The sequence below is a fragment of the Pyrus communis genome, chromosome 6 (genome assembly GCF_963583255.1).
Source record: "Pyrus communis chromosome 6, drPyrComm1.1, whole genome shotgun sequence".
Lineage (NCBI taxonomy): Eukaryota > Viridiplantae > Streptophyta > Magnoliopsida > Rosales > Rosaceae > Pyrus > Pyrus communis.
Genome location: NC_084808.1, coordinates 19,574,315 through 19,597,372, shown reverse-complemented (window position 1 = coordinate 19,597,372; position 23,058 = coordinate 19,574,315). Strand labels below are relative to the sequence as shown.

The 23,058-nt window shown below is 37.3% G+C and overlaps 2 protein-coding genes across 2 annotated transcripts; one reads left to right on the top strand and one right to left on the bottom strand.

The window, feature by feature from the left end:
- Window positions 1–1,116: 1,116 nt before the first annotated feature.
- LOC137736798 (isoleucine--tRNA ligase, chloroplastic/mitochondrial-like) lies at window positions 1,117–11,769 on the top strand. The gene is made up of 22 exons (XM_068476068.1): window positions 1,117–1,294; window positions 2,337–2,535; window positions 2,706–2,860; window positions 2,939–3,040; window positions 3,389–3,458; window positions 3,715–3,827; window positions 3,995–4,063; window positions 4,277–4,384; window positions 4,808–4,958; window positions 5,724–5,952; window positions 6,077–6,363; window positions 6,473–6,609; window positions 7,044–7,191; window positions 7,555–7,686; window positions 8,170–8,298; window positions 9,073–9,200; window positions 9,301–9,459; window positions 9,740–9,865; window positions 10,062–10,135; window positions 10,289–10,538; window positions 10,974–11,153; window positions 11,247–11,769. The coding sequence occupies exons 1-22, from the start codon at window positions 1,208–1,210 to the stop codon at window positions 11,493–11,495; spliced, it is 3,282 nt and encodes a 1,093-aa protein (XP_068332169.1). The 5' UTR covers window positions 1,117–1,207; the 3' UTR covers window positions 11,496–11,769.
- A 1,300-nt stretch (window positions 11,770–13,069) lies between these two features.
- Window positions 13,070–18,123, bottom strand: LOC137736799 (probable histone-arginine methyltransferase 1.4). Its single transcript, XM_068476069.1, has 14 exons — window positions 17,700–18,123; window positions 17,400–17,462; window positions 17,084–17,186; window positions 16,710–16,853; window positions 16,415–16,518; window positions 16,212–16,310; window positions 16,057–16,126; window positions 15,835–15,931; window positions 15,339–15,393; window positions 15,051–15,134; window positions 14,141–14,322; window positions 13,861–14,033; window positions 13,630–13,781; window positions 13,070–13,392 (listed from the first exon to the last, which is right to left on the bottom strand). The coding sequence occupies exons 1-14, from the start codon at window positions 17,901–17,903 to the stop codon at window positions 13,288–13,290; spliced, it is 1,635 nt and encodes a 544-aa protein (XP_068332170.1). The 5' UTR covers window positions 17,904–18,123; the 3' UTR covers window positions 13,070–13,287.
- Window positions 18,124–23,058: the final 4,935 nt, after the last annotated feature.

Here is a 23,058-nt window from a genome sequence, read left to right as displayed (position 1 = left end):
AATTGTTACATCTATGTAAAAGCTAGATTGTATATATTTAATTTTTGTTTCTTTACACTAATGACAATTTTTATAATTAGTATTTTTAATAACGCTTAGGCTGTTTCGAAGGCAGGGCGACCATTAAAATGTCTCTATTCAGTGGGAGTAGGCTTGAACTCGTCTAGACGTGGTCGATGCGCGCCTGAAAAGTTGCCTAAATATGGAATTTTATCAGTTGAAATCTGAAGGTTTTAGTTGCAAAGTCATTGCACTTTGAAAAAGACGACCTCATTTAGAGTGATTTCTTTTGCTAAAGTTTCGTTTTCTTTAACTTTTTTTTCTCTTTAAACTAACCCACCGATTGTTGTTTCTCACTTGTTCATCATATTGTTTTAATATATTCTCTCATCACATTTCCGTAAAAGCATCTTACATCTTTATATTATTCTTTTCTTAAAAACGTGATTGGCCGACATAAAAAAAAAAGGATCTTTTTATTTTTATTCTTTTTTTGTACTGTTAAATATCAAACTCTTTTCTCAAATGTTATATTATCCTTGTTTTCTTACCAAAAAATTTGTTAACACTTAACATACATGCCAGTATCTTACTGAAAGATCAAATTCTACCTGTGAATTTAGATTTTATGGTGTGAATTGAGTTTTAATATCAAATACTCTTTTCTTAAACGTTAAATTTCGTTTGGGAATGCTTAGCAAGCAATTCTGCCTAAAAGCACAATACGATTTCAAATAAAGCGCTTGTTTGAAAGTGCTATTAAAATGAATGAAATGTTTTTAGTGAAAATATTTTTAGATTCTAAAAGCATTTAAAGTGCTTCTTGCAAGAAGTACATAACTTTGCTTCTTATAGGAAGCATTTAAGTGCTTTTTGAAGATTCACATGCATTTTTACTAAAAATTGGCTCCAAAAACATTTCCATCCAAAATGTTTTCAGTTATTTTAAAAACACTTCTAAACAAATTCGAAGTGAAACGCATTTTGTTGTCAAATAGATTTTGAATGAAAACCCTACTATTGAGAAAATAAATAAATAAATGAAACGGGTTGAGCCCCGTTTCTTTGGCGGGTCGGAACCGGAAAAAACAAACGGCTGTAAGGTTTTGGCTGGTTTTATCCGCATTCCGCATGGTGTTTCCCTCTTTCTGCTGACACTTCAGTGGTAGTCACAGTCCCCAGAAATGGCGAAGAAGCTGCTCTTCCGATGAACTTCAAATCCTTCGCCGCCCACTCTTTGGCGCTCCAACCCAGGGAAGCCGCCATGGCTGCTATTCAAACCTCTCCCTACCGGGTATACACACTCACACAAGAAATATAACTGTATTGGATATACACGCACACACCAGCACTTATTCTGAGCTCACAGTTGAGTGTTCACTTTCTGTTTGGTTCCCGAGAAAATGTTAGGAAGGACTAGAAACACTTGGAAGTTTCGGCAGGGCCTTTAAATTGTTCTGCTTTCTGTTTGAGATTTCGAGCTTCGTCTTCTTCCTACGTTTGTCCCATGGTTCCCGGGAAAAGGAACGCAGTTTTCAACTGTTTGAAGAACCTTTTGGGATATTTGTGATGAGTTTTAAAGTTGCGATTTTTGCTCCTTCTTCAGTTGTTCTAGTGGTGAAGTGATGATGTACTTGAATTCGGAATTTCAGTTTGAGTTTATACGAAAGTGGATTACAATTCGGTTTCATGTGTCTGCATAAAGTTGCGATTTTTATCGGCATATGAGAGTATGAGCCATTGTTAGAATTTTTATTGTGGCGCATCAGTTGCTTGATGGAATGTCACACAAAGACTTTCGATGGAGTTCTCTATGGTCGGAGTTTTGAGCGTCTTTTTTCTTTAATTCGGTAGAAGATTCAGATAGAGCAAATAAAAATTACGAAATGTATGCAATGTCTTGTTTATTGTAAGTGAAATTCAAAAGTGAGAGCTGACAGAACTGATTTTGTCAAAATGTGGAAACTGCCACCCATTGTTTTTTTCTTTCTATTTTACAAAGTGCAAAGACAACTCTATAAATGCTCTTAACTTCTAATTGGAATTCAACAACCAAACCAAATCGCAATAATGGTAATAACCAACTGCGAACAAATTGTAACTTACTATTAACCAATAAATTTAGATTCCCTTCCACAGTTCTGAATTGTTCTGTTTCTTTTCTTCTTCTGAACTTCTTTCGACATAATTTTACTTGAAATAAACGGCTTGATTCATGATTGAGTTCAAATTTGTCATTTGAACATTAGATTATTCTATCTCATTTAACTCCATCTTAAATCTTTTTACTATTTTCTAATAAACAGAACTGACAAATTGGGTTGTACATGGATCAGGTTCTATCGCAAGGAACCTGCGCATCTTTTAGGAGCACAGCTTCCGTTGGCCTATTTTATTTCAGAGATAGGTCTTCAGTTAAAGTATTCTCCCTCCTTAACATGGTGCACTATTCTACCTTTTCCAATGACGAGTTTGGTTTGTCCTCAAAGCGAAGATCTCGAGGACCTGTTATGGCCGCAAAGAAAGCAGCTGAAGGTGTTTTTCTGTGTTATTATTCTTATTTCAAATTTGGTGCTTGTAGCGTTGGTCTGTCACACGATTTCTAGAGAAGTCCCTTTGAAGTATTTCTAATTTTTGTCTGAAAACCAAACGCAATATTCCTTTTATTCTTCTCCTAATTATTTGGGTTGATTGTTGTTGTTTAGGAAAAAAGCAAGAAGACGGAAAATACAAGCACACAGTTGAGCTGCCAAAGACATCATTTAGCATGAGAGCAAACTCTTTAACGCGAGAGCCTGAAATCCAAAAGATATGGGATGACAATCAAGTGTTCAAAAGAGTTATTGGTAAAAATACAGGGGTGAGTTTCATACATGCCTTAGATTTAGGTATCTGTGACCTGGCGTGAATTATTGCAGACTTTTTCTTTCTTGGTCAGGAAAATTTCATTCTTCACGATGGTCCTCCGTATGCCAATGGAGATCTTCACATAGGCCATGCTTTAAATAAGATTTTAAAGGATTTTATCAATCGTTACAAGGTATTTATTCCTTCTCTACTTATCCGTTCGCAATGATATTTTTACATATATTTCACATTCATTTTCAGCTTGGGTGAGGTATAACATTTCAACTTTGGATGCTGCTTAAGAAAATAAAAATGCATGAGAGTTTCATGCTGCTTCACAGTTATTTATTCAACTAATATTTTGATGAACTCTGCTTATAACATACTAAAATAAATAAAACAAAACAGCTTTAGTTACATAAACCCAGATCCTATCCTCTTTATACGTGCAAACTAAGCTACATTTGATTGTTTATCAAAGCTAATGACCCTCTCACAAAAATAAGTAAAGTTCATTCCTGTATTCTTTTTCTGTGGGCAGCTTCTTCAAAATTATAAGGTTCATTATGTGCCTGGTTGGGATTGTCATGGCTTACCAATTGAGTTGAAAGGCAAGTAATGTTTCGATCATATTCATTTATGTATCATGAAAACCACTTTCAGAGGGAAAATAAGTTGAAGAAGCGTTCTATAGAATCCTCTCAGTTTTTCCTAATGTGGCCTTAATTGGTAAAAATCAAGGTTTTAATTTTTTTAATTTTTTTAATTTTTTTTTTATCGAGAAGTAGAAATCCAGTTTGAGTACATTTGGTTTATTTTCCTGGGTGAATGTGCTGATTAACTTGGGCATCATTTCGATCATTTCAGTTCTGCAATCACTTGATCAAGCTGCTCGAAAGGATCTAACACCCATAAAGTTGAGAGCAAAGGCAGCTAAATTTGCCAAGCAAACCGTTAAAACTCAGATGGAATCATTTAAGGTAAATACCCTTTGTCATCTCTCACAACAACTGTTTGTTTCTTGGCTATATAAGAGTGATTCTTTGCAGATTATTTTCTTGACCCTTAAGGCTTAGTTTGCAATTTAATTATGTTGAATCCACTGCTTGAAATAATCTTGAACATTGATTGTTTCATCTGATTGCAGCGTTATGGAGTGTGGGCAGACTGGAATAATCCTTACCTAACTCTTGATCCAGAATATGAAGCTGCTCAGGTACTTACAATGTTCATGATTAATTTGTAGACAATTTAAAGTTTTAAACTGAATGTAACCTCTAGAAGATGGTCAACAATCCTATACTGTGGTAAAAAGATGTCTACTAATGGACTTCAGATAGCATTTTTTTTGTCTAACAAACCTTAAAAGGAGAAATGAAATATATTAAAAAAGGCTAAACTTGCTCATTTGTATCGTATCATTTCCTAGATAGAAGTATTTGGCCAGATGGTCCTTCAAGGTTTCATCTACAGAGGCAGGAAACCAGTTCACTGGAGCCCCTCATCACGAACTGCTCTTGCAGAGGCTGAGTTGGAGGTAAATTCTTATCTGCTTAACATAACTATATAGAAAATGTCACAGCTATGACGTGCAGTTTGTTACTCTGTGTTGCTTCTGAACAGTTCCAAATTCTGACCAGGCTTAGATTGTGCTTATCTCATGTTCACATCTATGTATAAATGTGCTTCATTTATCCAGAGAAAACAGTTCATTTGGATAAAAACAGTTCATATGGCCTTCAAGATTTTCCAGTTTATTAATATTATAGATCTGGTTAGAAGCATAGATTCCTTCATGTATTCTTTTCATAATGTATTTTCCATCCTTCTGTAAATGTTGTCGCTTTTTTTTTGTGATGCTTTTGTAAAAGGATGTCAATTTTCATGTTTTATCTCATTTTGCTTTCTTACATTGTATTGGTATAGTTCCTATTTATTTGACCGAAACTTTTATATGCAGTATCCAGAGGGGCATGTTTCAAGAAGCATATACGCCATTTTCAAATTGGTCAGTGCCTCTCCAACTTCAGGTGGCTTATTAAATGAGTATTTCCCAGATGTGTGCTTGGCCATTTGGACAACAACTCCCTGGACTATTCCAGCCAATGCTGGTGGGTTTCTTTGCTGCCTATTCCAAAAATCTAAATTATTGGTAGCAGCATATTACTTACAGTATTTTTGTACAGTCTTTACTCATTATATTAGTTTCTTTTTCATTTGTATGGATCTCAAGGTGATAACAGCATACTAAACTATAGTATTTGTTTAAACTCATCAGGAAAGTACCACAAATAGAAAGCTCTATGCTTATATCCTTCTCTATTCTTTACAAATAAGCTGTTTACTGAAGCTGCCCGTAGTTATTTTGCTAAAATTTTCTTCAGCCTAGATTTTGCAAAAGAAACTTCTTGATCTTAACTCTTAAGTCGTTATTAGTCAGTCATCTTTGTTCTTAATCCGTTTTATGCCTTGTATATAGGAATAGTGTCAACTGTTTGTAATTAAGCATTAGCTTGATTTGGAAATTTGGATTAACTTACTTTGAAGAGAATGTAACATTAATATCCTCACCTCTTGTCACTTGTAAATTGTAATATAACCTGCTACACAGTTGTTTGTAATTAAACATTAGCTTGATTTGGAAATTGGATGAACTGACTTTGAAGAGAATGTACCATTAAAATCTTTGCCTCTTCTCACTTGTAAATTGTAATATAACTTGCTACACAATTATGGATTCTCATCTTGCTGGTAATTGGTGTTAATTAATATGTGTTTTCCTACATAATGAAGCATTCCCACTTGTAGATATGACATATGAGCACCTTCCTTGGTCATTTAAGTAATAATTTTACTCTCCCTGTTTCATTTCACAGCGGTGGCAGTGAATGCCAAGCTTTTATATGCCATCGTTGAAGTACAGTCACTCCCAGAAGATTCTTTATCTGATGGAAACAAAAAGGGAAGGCCAGGAAATCTTTTGAAGGAAGAAAAGAAGCCTTTCCTTATTGTTGCTTCAGATCTTGTGCCAGCGTTAGAATCAAAATGGGGTGTGAAGCTTGTTGTTAGGAAAAGGGTGCCAGGTTCAGATCTTGAAAACTGCAGGTTATGGATTTAAAATGATACCTATGAAGAAGATGTATTTATTTAACATAATTACCTCCCTTTTTCCATCACTGATGAAACTGAAAACTATTGACTGAGGTGTGATTTCTAATTTTCATTTCAGGTGTTTCCATCCGGTTTTTAATAGGGAATGCCCGGTTGTCATTGGAGGAGATTATATTACGACAGAATCAGGAACAGGACTGGTCCATACAGCTCCTGGACATGGCCAGGAGGATTATGTCACTGGCCAGAAGTACGGACTACCTATGCTTTCTCCTGTAGATGATGATGGAAAGTTCACTGAAGAAGCTGGAAAATTTTGTGGGCTTGATGTACTTGCAGATGGTAATATTGCTGTCATGAAATACTTGGATGAACATTTATCAATTATCATGGAAGAATCCTACCGTAAGTTCTTTCTTTCCCTTGAGCGGATGATAAGGGAACTTTCCTATTATTTTTTCTTTTGGGTTATAGCAAGCTGAGTCAGTGACAAGCTCTTCCTTCTGTTATGCAGAGCATAAGTATCCATATGACTGGAGAACTAAAAAACCCACAATATTTAGGGCAACTGAGCAATGGTTTGCTTCAGTAGAAGGGTTTCGCGAGGCTGTTATGGATGCAATTGGTCATGTAAAATGGATTCCACCTAAGGTATTCGTGGGGACGGCGTCTTGTATGACTTTATTTATTGTATGCATAAGAAGGTCATTTTAGTTATCTCGGACTCTAACATAGTTATTGTGCCCTTTGCCAGCTTGTTCTTTCTATTCAATGTTGCTTCATCATCTAGCAGAATTTGAATCCTTGTTTTTGCAGTGTTTCCCAGTACTATATGACATCTTCAACCGCATTTCCTCAACTTACACTAAGTTTCATAATTATTTCACTCATATTTAGCACAAGTCCCAATTCGCCTTCATTAAACTTAATAAGCGGTTCAGTTCAGCCAGCCTAGAAGGAAAATGTGCTTGGAATTGTGAAGTTTATGTATTATGTTTTCCTAGGAGTTTTACTGATTTAGCAGTTTTAGATTTGGTCATTATTTATAGGTCTGGATTTACATTAGTTTACATGCTATTGTTCAGGCAGAAAACAGAATTTCTGCAATGACTTCTAGCCGCTCTGATTGGTGTATATCGCGGCAAAGGACATGGGGTGTTCCAATTCCAGTCTTTTATCATGTGGAGTCAAAGGAACCTCTGATGAATGAAGAGACTATTGACCATATCAAGTGTAAGAGCCAGTTAGATATACACTTCCTCTTTCTGTCTACTTATTTCCAAATATTAGTGTCTAATTAAGATCTTATATAAATTAATATTTGCTTTAATTTTGAGCATCAGTTGGGAATATTTCCAACTGCATATGAGATGAGGGTTTTCTCACTCTTTCTAATGCACGGTGTCTGTCTGTGCACACACAGGTGTGTATTTGTGTGCTTTTTGTACATATAAGAAGATAGCTATATAGATCAATGAATGAATATCCATATGTACAAAGACTGCTCAAATGATTAGCCTAATTTTAATTATTTTAAAGATGAATGGTGTATTTAATAGATTAAATTTTGATTCTTTCAGTCCTCTGTTTTTGCAGCGATAATATCCGAAAAGGGTAGTGATGCGTGGTGGTACATGAAGGTGGAGGATCTTCTCCCCGATAAATATCGTGATAAAGCATCTGAATATGAAAAGGGGACTGATACAATGGACGTATGGTTTGATTCAGGTATTGATGTAGCTTTTATTTAACCTTGTCAGCTCTACCTTGTGCTGCTATATAGGAATATTCTCTATTACTCGGTAATGGCATGAATATAGATAGATAATTTCATCATTGATGATTTTTTTCCCTTACAGAAGGGTAGTCTGGAAATATCTCATTTTGCATCTCAATCCATTTGTATCTTCATGGTCATTTTTATCATATTGAAATATGCAACTTCACTTGTTTGGTTGAAACATATAGTGGTTCGTTGTTGTTTCTGTTGTATAGTTGCCTTGCCTATTCCAGAACATAATTTTTCTCAGTCAAATATTCCAGAGCATAATTGAATTTTGTCTTTTCGCTTACCATATTATCTATTGGGATTAGTAGGTGTTTACTACTTTGGATGCATGTACATAACTGCATCTAACTTTTTCAGTTCTGTAATTTAATCTTTTATGTTTCTTTACATGGATTTAAGTAAATTGTTAAGTTCTATTTCAGGCTCTTCTTGGGCTGCAGTGTTGGGGAAAAGAAATAGCCATAGTCTTCCTGCAGATTTGTACCTTGAAGGTATGGATCAGCATCGTGGGTGGTTCCAGAGTTCTTTGCTAACAAGTGTTGCTACTAAAGGTAACGAGAATCTGGGCATGTTCATTTATCTTCACTATGCAATATAACATTAAATATGTTTTTCTTAATAATAATCAATAAAAAAAAGAGAGGTTGATTTGTATCTTTTTTATTTTTATTCTGTGTAACTAGCACATTTGTGCATTACTCCTCATGTTTGAATTGTGATTAATTTTGGGGAGGTTTCACACACACATTTTCACTGGAGGTCTTGTTCTTTATTTAAGACAATTAAACATCATGTGGTTCCCTTCACTCATACCTGATGGGGTTTGTAATTTGTACTGTTCGCAGTTAGTTGAGTCTTTTGACAGAAAAAAAGAATCACATGTCGTAAATAACATGTGCATTATTTTTGTGTGCAAGATTTATGTAGGATGAATATGTTTAAAATGGCTGCGTTAATCCTTCCATTGCATTATCTTCTTACCCTTGACTTTGAGTATTGGCGTCATAGCTGAGCTGAATAAAAATAGTACATTGAGAATGCAAACCAGACTTAGATTGGTTGCTGGGTAAGATCCTTCGAATTAAATATCTTGACTGCCGCGTTGTAGCGACTACAATGTACTCTAGTCTCTAACTATAGTAGTCGAACGTTGAGGGAAATGGTATGTAATTTAAATAGTTTCAGCAATGCTAGTATATACTTGTTTATGTCCAGTTGTTCATTCTTCTGTATGGATTTTAAGCCACGGAGGATGATTTCATTTTACAGAGAAGTATTTGTTTCAAACGGTGACTACATGAATCTATTATTTTTCTTCAATACAGGAAAGGCTCCATATTCCAGTGTTATAACACATGGATTTGTATTGGATGACAAAGGTTTGAAAATGAGCAAATCTTTGGGTAATGTAGTAGATCCACGGACTGTGATTGAAGGAGGGAAGAACCAAAAGGTAAGTGATTGTTTTAAGGTAAATTTAAACCTACTAATTACCACCTGAACCCATCCTTCAACAGTATCTGGATACTAAACTCTTGTTTCCCTGCTGGCAGGATGGCTATGGAGCAGATGTCCTGCGTCTCTGGGTTTCTAGTGTAGATTATACAGGCGATGTAACAATCGGCCCTCAAATTCTCCGTCAAATGTCAGACATTTATAGGAAGACGCGGGGAACATTGAGATACCTTTTGGGAAATCTTCATGATTGGAATGTATGTTCAACATTCACAATCAGTGCTTTGGAATTCAGACGTCTCACCCTATAAAAAATTCTACATGTTTAGTCATCTTAAGACTCCCATCTTTACTACCGCTTGCTGGATAAATATTTTTACTCTCTCCTGACCCCGAATACACAGATTGGTGCACATGCACACAACTTATGTATAAAACCTGTTTATTGCTTCTTTTTATAAGTTTATGCTCTGTTTCAGGCAGTTTTATCTCTTGGTCTGTTGTTTTCACTTATATATAACTACATCATGTTGGCAGGCTGATAGTGCTATCTCATACCACGATCTTCCCATGATTGATCAGTACGCACTGTTTCAGCTTGAAAATTTTGTGAAGATCAGTAAAGAGTGCTATGAAAACTATCAGTTCTTTAAGATATTTCAGGTGAACTTTCTCTTAACCCTGTTGATTTGATTAAGTTATGTTTCTGTTTAAAGTGTATTGTTTTATGCTCAATTAGATGACAGCATTTTGGATTATCTTACGGTTGCTACTGTATCCTGATTGTATGTCAACTTAGCCCCCTTAATTTAGCTGGAATTCCATGCAACTATCTAATTAGCTTTCTTCATATTCTCAGATCATACAGCGGTTTGTTGTCGTTGACCTGTCAAACTTCTATTTTGATGTCGCCAAAGATCGCCTTTATGTTGGGTAATTCATCTCCTGCTCAATCTACCAGTTTCTAAGCACCTGCATTACTTTTGTGCCCTCCATTGGTCTGTCGGCCTCATGATGTTTATATGCTTTTACATTACAAGTCTTCATGTTCTAGAATTAGTGATGAAGCATAGTTTATCATTTCAGGGGCACAACAAGTTTTACTAGGAGAAGTTGTCAAACAGTTCTTGCAGCGCTTCTCCTATCTGTAGTGAGAGTGATTGCCCCGATATTACCTCATTTGGCTGAAGATGTATGGCAAAACCTTCCGTTCCAGTACACTGACGAAGATGGCTCTGCTGCCGAATTTGTTTTTGAATCAAGATGGCCAGCTTTGAACAACACATGGCTCTCTCTTTCGAAAGAGGAAACTAATTTCTGGGAAAAAGTTCTTGAGGTAATCACCATTTTGTTTAATGTTCTTCACACATTAGTACAATTTGGGGTTTGTGCAGTCCGTGTCCTTGTGCCATATTACAACTGAGTTGTTTAAGGGAAAACCTTCTTGGAAAATTTAAACTCCTTTCTTATTGATTGTCAGTGAAAAAATTAACGATATCATAAACTTGATGCTCTTGAATCTCATCATCATTGTTCCTCTCTAAGCCAAAATTAACGATATCATAAACTTGATGCTCTTGGTTGTCTGGCTTTGACGTTTCGTTCTTGTTTACTTTCTTTTCCTGACAATGGTTTATTCACCTGTAAAATAATCAGATAAATCTAGATTCTAATGTTAGAAGTGCTCTTAGAACAATGAAAGAAATGCCACGGTTGATATCCGTCTCTGATGTATTTCACTTGTTTCTAATGCGTATGCACTTGTGAGCAGTTGAGAACTGAGGTGAACAAAGTCCTGGAGGTTGCTCGTACGGAAAAGCTAATTGGCTCTAGTTTAGATGCCAAGGTCTACCTCCACACTTACGATTCCGGCCTGGCCTCTAGATTAGGTGAAATGTCTGCGGCCAACAACGACGCAGACACACTGCATCGCATATTCATAACATCTCAGGTAAGTTCAATTCCTAACCACTGGTTCACCTGGTGGCTAAACAGACATGATCCGCCCTCTGATCACTATTTACATTTGTCTATATGAATGCAGGCAGAGGTTCTTCCTTCGTTGGAAAATGAGCTGATTGCGAACATACCTCACAAAGGAGAATACCTCATCGGAGAAAACGTCAGAGTCTGGATTGGAGTGGCTCGTGCCGAGGGCCTAAAGTGCGAAAGATGCTGGAATTATTCACCTCAAGTTGGTTCCTTTCCAGAGCACAGCACGCTTTGCGGCCGCTGCTATAATGTGGTAAATGTTCAACACTCTCCATCTCCGGCCGTAGCTGTGGTCAGTTGAGATTCCGTCAGTTCGACATTTGCTCCGATTCCCTTCCTTTCTGGGTTGAGCAGACAAGTGTAGTGCATATTGCTTAGAGCTGCATTTGTACAGACTACAGAGCATCATTGAAGATTTTGACGAATATTTCAAGCAATACAATAATCCAAGTGTTGTACGGAAAATTCCCTACTTTTTTTTAGGAAACTACAAGGTCCAACTATAATGGTACGTTAATGCAGGATCTAACAGTTGATTTTTCGGACCAATCAGTAGCAAATTTGGAAACTATGCACCGCATCCTCCGTCTTACTGTGTAAAGCAAAAAGGACATGGAAATGTGTGTCAACCTAACTTTGCATAGCATTCAGGGAGTCAACCCTAACAAGTATTATTTTAACTGAAGGTGAGGCCATAACTTGTTAGAAAACCGAGAGTTTAACCGGACAAGGAATGCGATTGGGTTTTTTTAACCCCAATCTAAGTTGGGTCAAACTAGGTGACTGGTTAATTAGCATTCTAAAATACTAGGTCATACGTGTCACAATCTTAAAGGTCAACTGAAGTTCTAGGGACATTTTTGTTATTTCTCGCTTTCAAGAATTAAATTACAGTAAAATGATCGTAACATTTATTCTTTTGAGAAGGAGAAGGCTAGAAGGATCATATTTTTATACCAAATTTGTGTATCATCTACCATGATAAATGAAGTGTATATATATGCCACATCAATTAAGAAATTTTTCTGACTGGATGTCGACTATACACATCACTTGTCACATTAGATATTTCGAGAATATAGTGTAAATATGTGGTTTCCCTGGCCATTACAGGCTTCAGTTTTATATACGAATTTTATCAGTGCACGTAAGACTGAATCTGGGACGCACCCAGTAATGTCATAAGATGGTTGTCTTGTCTAAAAATAAACAGTATATTTCTTTGCAAAAGATCACCATCTCAAGTTAGCTCCTTTCCAGCCGCTGCTATAATGTGGTTAATATTCAACGATCTCCATCTCCAGCCGTGGCTGCGGTCAGTCAAGATTCCGTTGGTTCGACATCTGCTCGAATTTCTTTCTGGGTTGTGCAGACTGGTGGCTTTTGTACAGCATATTGCTTAGAGCAACATTTGTACAGAGCACCAATTGAAGATTTCGACGAATATTTCAACCAATACAATAAACCAAGTGTTGGACATGGAGTCCAACTAGAAAGGTACGTTCCATGCGAGATTTGACAGGAGCAATGATCCATCAGATCTCTATATGCAAAATCTAACTGTTAATTTCTCGAAGAACCAACAGTGGTACATACCATGAATTCTTTGTTTTACTGTGTAATGCAAAAGGACATCGAAATGTCTATCAACCTAACATTGCATAACATCCGGGGAGTCAACTCTATTGGAAAACTGAAGACATTACTTTCCATGGATCATCAATGCCAGACAACCGGGTGGCCATGTAGCAACCCTAAACCCTACAGGGTAAAAATACCAACGTTCAGGGAAGCAACCCTAATGGACAGAGGAACAAGGCTTATCACAGGTGGTCCGAGCCCCCAAATCAGTTCTTAAAACGTAAGACATTTGGGTACACTCGCAACGGTGTCTTATTGATAAGCTGGTGAAATCAAGATAAAATTGCATAAATATGCTGCACAAGCCACTCAAATGAATATCTAATTTACAGGGGTTAAACCCGAGGACATGGAGGAAGTGAGAGACCAGTTAAACGGGAAGTGGTGGACGACTAACAGGGAACCCTAGCACTTGCTAGAGTAAAACAGTTTATGTTACAAACAAACAGAGATCAAATGTTCTTCAAAGCCCCCGCGGATTTGGCAAATTCTTCCAGTAAGATCTTTGAGCCTGAAGTCGGTGAGGGTTGTGCAATAAATTCAGAATCGTCCAAATCCTGGGAGTTAATGGGTATAATGTAAGACCACAAACCAAGTTAGTATATACTCTAACAGCTAGAGCAACGGCATTTTTCTAGTAAACGATTGCAGGACAAAACCTGGTATATCTACATTTTTTTTTTTGTTGCTCCTAGAAGACGGTAGTGATTTAATTAATCATTATGCTTTGAACCGAACTACAATAATTCAAATATTCAGAAGGACAGGGTCCTGTTGACCGTGATAGCCCTTACCTGTGTCTGTATTTGCTGATGTGGTTGCTGATCTTGGGCAATTGTGTAGGCTTGCGGTTGCGACATTCTATAGTACGGCTCTTTGAGATCAAGTTTACAAGAAGACTGCTGAATTACACCTCCTAGCTCAGCCCCAGGGCCCCACATTTTAGCTGAAGGTGAGGCCATAACTCGTTAGAAAACCGGAAAAAGAAATCTGAAGCCAAAACAAGTATTATATTAGACACTGACCTGCCAAAGTGAGATATATTGTGTAACTCTGAGAATTGTGGGCAACCATGTGGAGTCGGCCAGTGATTTCTTGTCCTGCCATCACATAAATTGGCTGAGAGAGAACGCAGCGTAATTGGTACCAATGGGTCGTTGGTGCACCAGGCGCGGTGGTAAGCCACCTTTGTACGGTACTGTAAATAAGCAATGTGAAAGCAGTTATGAGACCCACAAATTTGCTTAAAAAATGAAATGCAGAAGATTATATTCATTCCACAAGATCATTGATTCAGATGATTACCTCCCATCAAACAAGACATCGAACCAGCATGCTAACCCATGCACTCTAGTGCCTACAGCAGCTGTAAACCGTAAAGGTATGTCGATTTCATACAGGTCCTCTTCGCTTGTTTTGGTAAAGTCAATCACATGAGACATTGAAGGAGCCACCAGTAATCTTGGATCAAAAGCATCTACCACAGGCTGTTCGAGAATAAAACAGAATAATTCAGCACATCCTCAAGTCCTAGCAACCCAAAACAACCACCAATAAAATGTCTTGCACAGATATAATTTTGGATCCTGGAAGTTTTAAATAATCCCTCACCAAGGAAATTCAGCCATTTCGGTCTGAGGGGTTTGCAAAAGCCTTGGAAAGTTATTGATGTTGCAAATGTCCAATTATTTTTGTTGTTTCATTTAAGAGATGCATAAACCCTTAGCTCAAAGGCCTAGGCAAGTCAATAAAAGTAGCTGGGTTCTTAAAAAACCATACCGATCAACTAAGGGAATTAGATTCTTAAATAGTGATGGCAGAGGGTATGTAGCTATCCCTTATTTCACTAGACCATGAAAAGTGAAGAGCACACCAAGAGTTTACCAAGAACAGGATGAATGGGAGATGCACAGAGTGACAAATCAAGTTTGATTAGGTTTATCGTCAAGCGTAATTTCATGGAATAGGAAATAGGAAGAATCCAGGAAATCCTAAAACTAAAATTCAATTTAACAAGTTAAAAAAAAAAAAAAAAATAGTTTAATTACTCAAGTTCTTATTTAACCTACACATGTAAACGATGGTTGCAAAACACAGCAATATCTCAAAGTAGGCAAATAATATCAGTTGCAGACAACAAGCTTTGTTCAACCCAAAATTGAATAACATACAAGTTTTGCAATACTTTTAAGTTATGCGTAAGAAATATATAGACCTGTGAAAAATATCCCTGGAATGCAGATCCATACAACGGTTGCAAATCAACTCCATAATAATTTTGTTGCTGCCAGAAGAGGGCCTGTATATTTACAAAACAAGAACATTAATCTACATCAAATAAGAGAGGAAACTGATTGCACTACACGTTTATAACAGCAATCTAATAGAACTTTTAGATCAGCTGCATTGTGCATGGCTTGTAGGTTACAAGTTTCTGAATGGTTATCCATGCATAATGTCCTTCCTTATATAAATTAACGAAAAATGATGACGACATACGCACCTTATTTGCTATTTCAACAAACAAATATTCATCACTGAAAGGTGCCATGTGAATCCTGCGGAAGTAATCAACTTGAATTGATGAGAAAAACAAAAGTAACAGATATAATGATTTTGAATAGGTACTAATAGTAATCAATATACACTAGGACCACAAGCAAATGAAATGAAAGATCTAACATAGCAATATAGCATCACCGAACAACCCAAGAGAAAAATAATGTGACCAGGCAACATGTAGGTAATATGATATAGAATATTTTATCATGACTATTAACTAACATTACCTAACTAATCCTGATCTGAACTAAAATAATTTTACTGCTGGGAACCCACTTCTTGTCTTAAAAAAAGGGTAAATATCCCACAGCTGACATCTTCTTTTTTTTTCTACCCAGAGTTGATATTTTCAAAGAGTGTCCCATGATACAAGTAAAATAACGTACACAAGAGATACCAGAAAACAAAACATAGAAGAAATTCAAAGGTTAAATTACCTTCCCAATGTGGGGAACATTTTCCCATTTGGTTGAAGAAACCGATCTCTTGCAATCACATAGGTTTCCAGCATTCTTTCATTAATTAACAAAGTGCCTAAAGCCATGACAAAGAAAAGTTTACATTAGGACTAGTTTCAGACTATCAGCGGAGCAGATACATCAAGAAGAGCAGGGCAACATCCATTTGAATGTCTATAGCAAATATATATAGAGGCTTACCCATTGGCTCTGAGATAAGGATATCTGCTTTCTCTGGCAAGTCAACCTCCTCAATTTTACCTTTGATTACCTACATGTTGACATATGGTCCCATTAGAGGACAGGAATGAAGAAAAAAAGGACAAAACATTCAGAAATGACATCAAAAGTCTCACAGTTATCCTTTCACCAAGTGAAGGGTTCCCTGCAATTAGCTTGCGTGCATAATCTGCCATTTCAGATGCTTCCACAGCATAAACATGTTTAGCACCAGCCTATATTGGGAAGAAAAGAAATAGAAGATCGAGAAGAGGTATGCCAAAACAAAATATGCAAGATTACTATACACAAACTTAATTGATCAAAGAGCTGAGTGTACCTGTGCAGCAAATAATGACAAAATACCACTACCAGCACCAACATCAACAACCACGCGACCATTAAAATCCACACGATTTTCTATGACAGCAGCATAATAGGTTCCTGAAGAAGAAAAACAGGGCACTTACTAACATATTCATCATCAACTCATTGGATATTTTTAGTGAAACTAATAAAATTTAGTGTAAATACTAAATTTACAAATGGATTCTGAAGCTCAAGAATACGTCTCAACTCCAAAACAAAAGAAACGTGAAGTTGAAAATGAACAAGAATATAGTTAGTGAACTAACCTGTCCTAACATAATCCTGTAACATGTTCTGTTGATGTAGCAATTGTCCATAGTAATGGAAATACATTTTAGCAGAAGATGGCTCTATTTTGTCGTCAAACTTGCTTTTGGTAGATGACAGTTCTCCATTTGGTAACTTTTGTCCTGCAAGAGTGCACAAAAACGGATTAATTGACAAGAATGCAATGCCGCACGACAAGGAGCAAGACAGTCAAAGTATAGGAGTATTTGCATGGAAGAAATCATAAGACATAATCATGTCACAACAGAATAGCTACGTTCTAGATGTGCAATGATATTCATCTAGTACTTCTTCGGTCAATTCATCCACAAACAAAAGAAATACATCCATAAGTAAACTTTTGGAACAGAACCTTGATCAACAAGGTCCTTCTTCCATTGCTCGAATGCATGATGGAAGGCTGCACTCTCCTCCTCGTTATTAAAACGAATAGTGACTCCCCTTGAATACGATTTCTGGTTCAAAAGAAGTAATGTTAAAAGAAACAAACATCTGACAGATATTGAATGAATCCTATAACAATGTTGCGCACAAAGGTACAAACAACGAACAATGTTGCACGAAAAAGTACAATCAACGTGAAAATCCACTGCGATACATATTTGGCACTGTAAAAGTTTGCAAAGTAAAATCATCAAAATGCAAACGCGTAAAGTTATTTCGGCTACCTCTTCATCGGTATCAGAACTTTCTGTTATGCAAACTGACTGCACCGGGCCTAACTTGAATAGCTACGAACGAAAAAACACATACCAAAATCAAACAACAAACTTAGTTACAACATTATATCAAATATTATACTACCGACTAAATCAGGTATAATTAAAATTTTAAAGCAGTAAAGCCAGGGTAAACTGTTATCAACTAGATATTTACTTTCCTTCACTTTCTCGGCAACCAAACAAAGCTGAATACTTCTCAACTTAAAAGGCTAAACTGAAACAGCATACTCCAAATAAAAGGCAAACCTTAGCAGTTTGGAGATCGATATTGAGGCGGGCATCGGACTCAGCCTCCTGCTGAAACCGGAGCTCTGCAACTCCGTCTTCGGGACTGAACCGAGCCACCGCCGGTGCCAGAGTAGTAGAAGACGACAACGAAGCGAGCTCGGAGGCGGATGCCAAAGCAAACTCCTGCTGCTTCTTCGCTGCTTCTCCTACAGAGCTCTCCATTATCTCCTTCTCCAACCTCAATCGGGATATTTACTAAATTAAAAAATCAAAAGAATAAAGGAAAAAGAAAAAAAGGAAAAAAAAAAAAGAAAAAAGAAAAAGCAGCGACTGATTATTCGAAGACAGTGGAGGAGTGAGAAAATTAGGGTTTGGTTAAAGAGAGAAAGTGAAGGAGGGAAGGGGCTGGAAAATTTGGAGAGCCGCCAGAGAACGAAACATACAAGAGAGTTGGGATTTTATACTGAGAGAGCGAGCTTTGAGGAGAGTTGAGTTCACACTCTTCAGAGAAAGGTTCCAATGTCGACATGTGCTGACGTGTCCATTGTGTTGGCGGTGAGTTGAGAATTCCAATTCTCGCGGAATCTTCTTTATGAAAATTTTGGAATTCATAAATTATATCCGTTTATCGTATATTATGTAATTAAAATTTTATATTTTGTTTAAAATAAAACATAAAACTGATCGTATGATTTACTATAAAGAAACACAATTTATAAATCCACACAAAAAAAATTCGGAGATGATGAGTTGAGGTGAGGTGATGTGGTTACTTTGCGATTGCTGGATTCGGTTGTGGGACCCAGGGTGAAGCGGAAGGGTTTCTTTGCTTGTTCGGGGAGTCGAAATTTTAAAGGCAGTGGGGTTTTGGGTGTGTTAACGGTTTGTATGGCCCAAATTTAACAGCTTGCATTCTTTTGCTTTTGAGATCTTCTTTTGCTACTGGGATGTTCATGGGCTGGACTCACCACCACTAACTTGTACAATACACTGTGTTGGGCTGGGTCAGGAATCCGAGCCCAAAAACTTAGGTAAATTTTAGAATATGTTACAGAAAATTACTTCAGCTATTGGATTAATCATAATTTCATATCCTATCGTTAAAACATTTCAATTTCATACATTATCTTTGAATTTGTTACAATATCATACCTTCTGTCAATTTGTCTGTCAACTCATATGTTAAATACTGACGTGGCTTGAAACGAAACTCATTTTCTATTAAAAAATTAATTAAATATTAAAATTAATTTAAAAAAAAAACCTCTTTCTCTCTCGTTTCTTCCCGGATGCCCTCTCCTTCCCTCACCCTTGTTCATCGCATCCCAAAATCCCATCACTCCCTCCTTCTCATACCATCGCATCCCAAACTCAGAAATATAATATCATACCACATCCCCACCCTCCCCCGTCTCCTTCACCTATTCTCTCCATCCAATTCCCCATCCTCACCTCACTCCCTTCCCGGGCCACCATTCACAGATCCGACAAACCCACACACCTTGGGTGTGGGATTCAGTAGGCAGAGTCCGCGAGCTCAGCTTAAGACGTCGGCGAAGTCCGGGAGCTCGACTGGCGGGACTAGAAAGATGTCGTCTACGTCCGCATCGGGGGCGTCGAAGCCGGCGGCTTCGGTGTTTCCCATTCTGCCGTCGTCGCTGGGGTTGAATAGAACAAGACGAGATCGGGTCCGATGCCACAGGGAGCCTTTTTGGGGTTAGGGGTGACAAGGGGTCGGCGCTGGGCTCGAGCAATTTGTCGAGGCTGGGCGTCGGCGGTCGGAGTTTACGGTCGGGAATTGGGAGGAAGAAGAAAGTTGCTGCAAGTCAGAGTAGTATTGGGTTTGGGATGGGATGGTATGAAGAGAGGAGGGAGTGCTGGAGGACGAAACAGCATCTGGGAAGAAAGGAGAGCGAAAGAGGTTTTTTTTTTTTAATTAATTTTTTAAAAGAAAATGAGTATTGCCTCAAGCCACGTATTTAACAGATGAATTGACAAACAAATTGGCGAAATGTATCACATTACAATAAATTCAAAGATAAAGTATAACATTGATATGTTTTAAAGATAGGGTATGAAACTGTAATTAGACCAATAATTAAGGTAATTTTTTGTAATTTACCCTAAATTTTATATAGGAATATGTTATATCTTGATCATTAGATTCTTAATAAAAAAATCCCATGATTTTAAATCAATGAAGTAACAACATTGGTGTTTGTTGAGAGAATTTTACGTTGGATATCGTCATTTGATTTTCAGATAAATGCTCATATTATAACATGGTTTCAAACAAATTATTAATATATGAGACTTAACAATCACACATACTATGCGTGTCACAAAAGAAAAACTAAAGACGAAGGTATGATGAGAGTATCCCTGAAAAAGCATGTTGAGCATTCTCTGGTAACTAGGAAAATAGATTGTTACAACTATGACATGTGGACCATCTCCAATGTAGATGTTAAATTTAGTTTTTACAACTAATGGGACAAAATAACATTTTATAAAGTTTTATATTCTAACCGAGATGTCAAATTATAATGTTTTTTGGTTATTTATAAAATCAAGTGGGTCAGAACTCAATAATAAAATAATCAATAAGTGAAAAAAAAATAAAAAAAATAAACATTAAAATAAAACAAAACAAAATTTTGACGTTGTCTTCAAATTTGATAGATGTAACGAGCCGTTGACATGTTATAAGTTTTCGTTTATTTTATTTTTGTAGCCCTTGTTGATACGGACGCGCTGGCGTGAATGGAATCGAATTTGGAGCTAAAACAAAGCTTCTTCGATTTTTGAACGTCAAGGGCATTTTTTGGTAATTTCACAAGTGGAGATATTTCTCCACTTTAGGCCTCTACATGGCTGACAAATGGCATTTCCCCACCCCATTTTTGGGGTATTTTATTACCCCACTCATGAACCCTTTATCTAGAACACTCTCACACTCTTATTGTCTTTTATTTTCACTATCTCTTTGTCTCTCTCACCTTCACCTCGAACCCTCTCCGAGAACCAACTACCGAGACCACCAACACTGGCCTTTCTCCCTCCGGCGACCACCACACCACCATCACTTTTTCCCCTACGAGTTCTACGAACCTAGAACAAAGAGAAACCTTCACTTTTCTCTCTCTTCTTCGTTGCATAGTACCTTCCTTGTGCAAAAAGTTGATCCGGCAAGTTCTCACCATTTTCCGACGAGGTAAGCTTGATAACAACTCTAAATCTTCGTAGATCGTGTTTAGGTAGTTTTTGCAACATTTTTGTGACATTTGATGCAGAAACCAACTCGGAAACCATTCTCCCAGTTTTTTCCTCGAATGATTGTGGGTTGCAGGCCATTTTCTAGTCGATCCTAACCTCGACTCGACCTCATCTTGGTATGACTCGAATCCTCACTCTCATAGCTTCATTTTGTTTTTGAATGGCGAGTTTTGGTTAAGTTTTGACCCCAAAACAGAGTTGAGGAAGTTTCTTGGTCAAAACTCACAAATTCCGGCCTTCCTTTTCGCTAGTGACCCTACGATCCGATTCAAAACCTGGCCCAAACCTTGGGCCTATGTAACCCAAGCCCAAACCCGTACCAAGCCTAATTTATTAGCCCTAAACCGGATCCAAACCCAATATCCCAGGCCAAGTCCTACACCCAGCCTAATCCAGTTATCCAAGCCCAAACCCAACCCTGATCCGACTAGAACCGGACCCAATTCCAGTTTCCTGAGCTGGCGCGTGGGTGCATGTCATGGTTGGCGCGTGGAGCACATGCACCTCCATCGTCGTCGACAAAGGCGCCAGCGAGGTTTCCGTCGACTCAACTCAGTGTGTGGCATGCCGAATCTGAATCCGCTATCCATTTTTCTAAATTCCATCGTTTTAGTAAAGTTTCATTTAATTGTCTTCATTTGTGTTTAGGTGCATCGGTTGGAAGTGATCCAATCCTCTCTAGTTCGAGCGGCTCTCTGGTAGTGGAATACTTATGAGTAGACCCCTTCTTAATTGCACGTTTTTATAAAATATTAGGTTTGCATGCATTTCATATTTCATGATTTGAGTATGTTTTATATTATGTTTTTACAGATTTCTATAATTATGTTTTGAGGAGAATTTATGAATTATTTAAATTGCTTTTAAGGAAATATTAATGATCTATCGAATTGACATTTTATTAAAGGTTATGAATCTTCGGATTTACATAATTGAAATTCTCTGGATTTACGAATGTGAATTATCATGGATTTGTGTGTTGAGGCTTTGAGCTTTTGAGCTTCAGTGATTGGATATGAGTTTTAAGGTATGTTTCGGTGCTTATATAGCTGGTTATCAGCTTTGAGCTTTTGAGCTTCAGTGATTGGATATGAGTTTTAAGGTATGTTTCGGTGCTTATATAGCGGGTTATCATACAACACATACACTCAACCGGGTATGTAAATGTCAATGGTCATAGGACACAGTTGATGATATTAATGATATACCCCTAGCTTCACTAGCCCGGGGCTAGTGTTGGTGTGATGTGTTATATGTATATGTTTCTTCTCCGGCGTAACCCGAAGTCATACAATTTCACCTTTGAGTGATGGACCCCCCATTTCTTCTTCAGCGTAACTTGGAGTGTACATCTTCACCTTCGGGTGATGGACCCACTGCATATACATATATATGTTATATCCTCTTCTATGGCGTAACTCGAAGTCGTATAGCTTCACCTTAGGGTTATGGACCATGGTTTCTTCACTAGTGTAACCCAGTGTCGTACAACTTCACCTTTGGTGATGGTTATGCCTTCAGGCCATTATGATACTCCTAGCTAAGTATACCATTGATTTGAGTTATAAGATTCTTGGGTTTTGCCTCTGAGCAGTTCGGTACCACTTTTAGAGATGATTTTATTGCTACAATTATTTTGACATGCTAGAGTTTTTGGCAAAAACCCAATTGTAGTATTATATATACATTTTCAAAACAGAGGGTTAGTATGTTCATAAATAAAATGGTTTTCGTATTATTAGTATTATTATAAACTTATGGTCCACTCACCTTTTCTGTTTTTGTGCCCCCTCGGGACATAATGACTATGAGTATGACCCGAGCATCAAGGCATTTTCTTACCAGTGACCTTGCATCCCTCCACTTGAGTATGGTTTCCTTTTATGATCATTTGATACTCGATGCCTTACCTTTCTCTATCACTTTTGTTTTGTGGTATGCTTTGGAGATATTCGTACATCTTAAAATTAAGCAGAAACTATACCTGATAAAAACTGATCACATGATGTACTATAAACGAACACAATTTACAAATCTACACAACAAAAAAAATCCGAAGAGGGTGAGTTGAGGTGAGGTGATGTGGGGATTTGGATCCTCG

Excerpts from the sequence above, each read along its gene's own strand:
- LOC137736798 (XM_068476068.1), top strand. The coding sequence starts at position 1,208 with ATGAACTTCAAATCCTTCGCCGCCCACTCTTTGGCGCTCCAACCCAGG. Across the intron at positions 2,536-2,705 it reads CGCAAAGAAAGCAGCTGAAG|GAAAAAAGCAAGAAGACGGA; the intron begins GTGTTTTTCTGT and ends GTTGTTGTTTAG. Across the intron at positions 9,201-9,300 it reads AAGGAGGGAAGAACCAAAAG|GATGGCTATGGAGCAGATGT; the intron begins GTAAGTGATTGT and ends CCCTGCTGGCAG.
- LOC137736799 (XM_068476069.1), bottom strand. The coding sequence starts at position 17,903 with ATGGAGAGCTCTGTAGGAGAAGCAGCGAAGAAGCAGCAGGAGTTTGCT. Across the intron at positions 17,463-17,699 it reads TCGATCTCCAAACTGCTAAG|CTATTCAAGTTAGGCCCGGT; the intron begins GTTTGCCTTTTA and ends TTTCGTTCGTAG. Across the intron at positions 16,311-16,414 it reads TGTCATTATTTGCTGCACAG|GCTGGTGCTAAACATGTTTA; the intron begins GTACACTCAGCT and ends TTCCCAATATAG.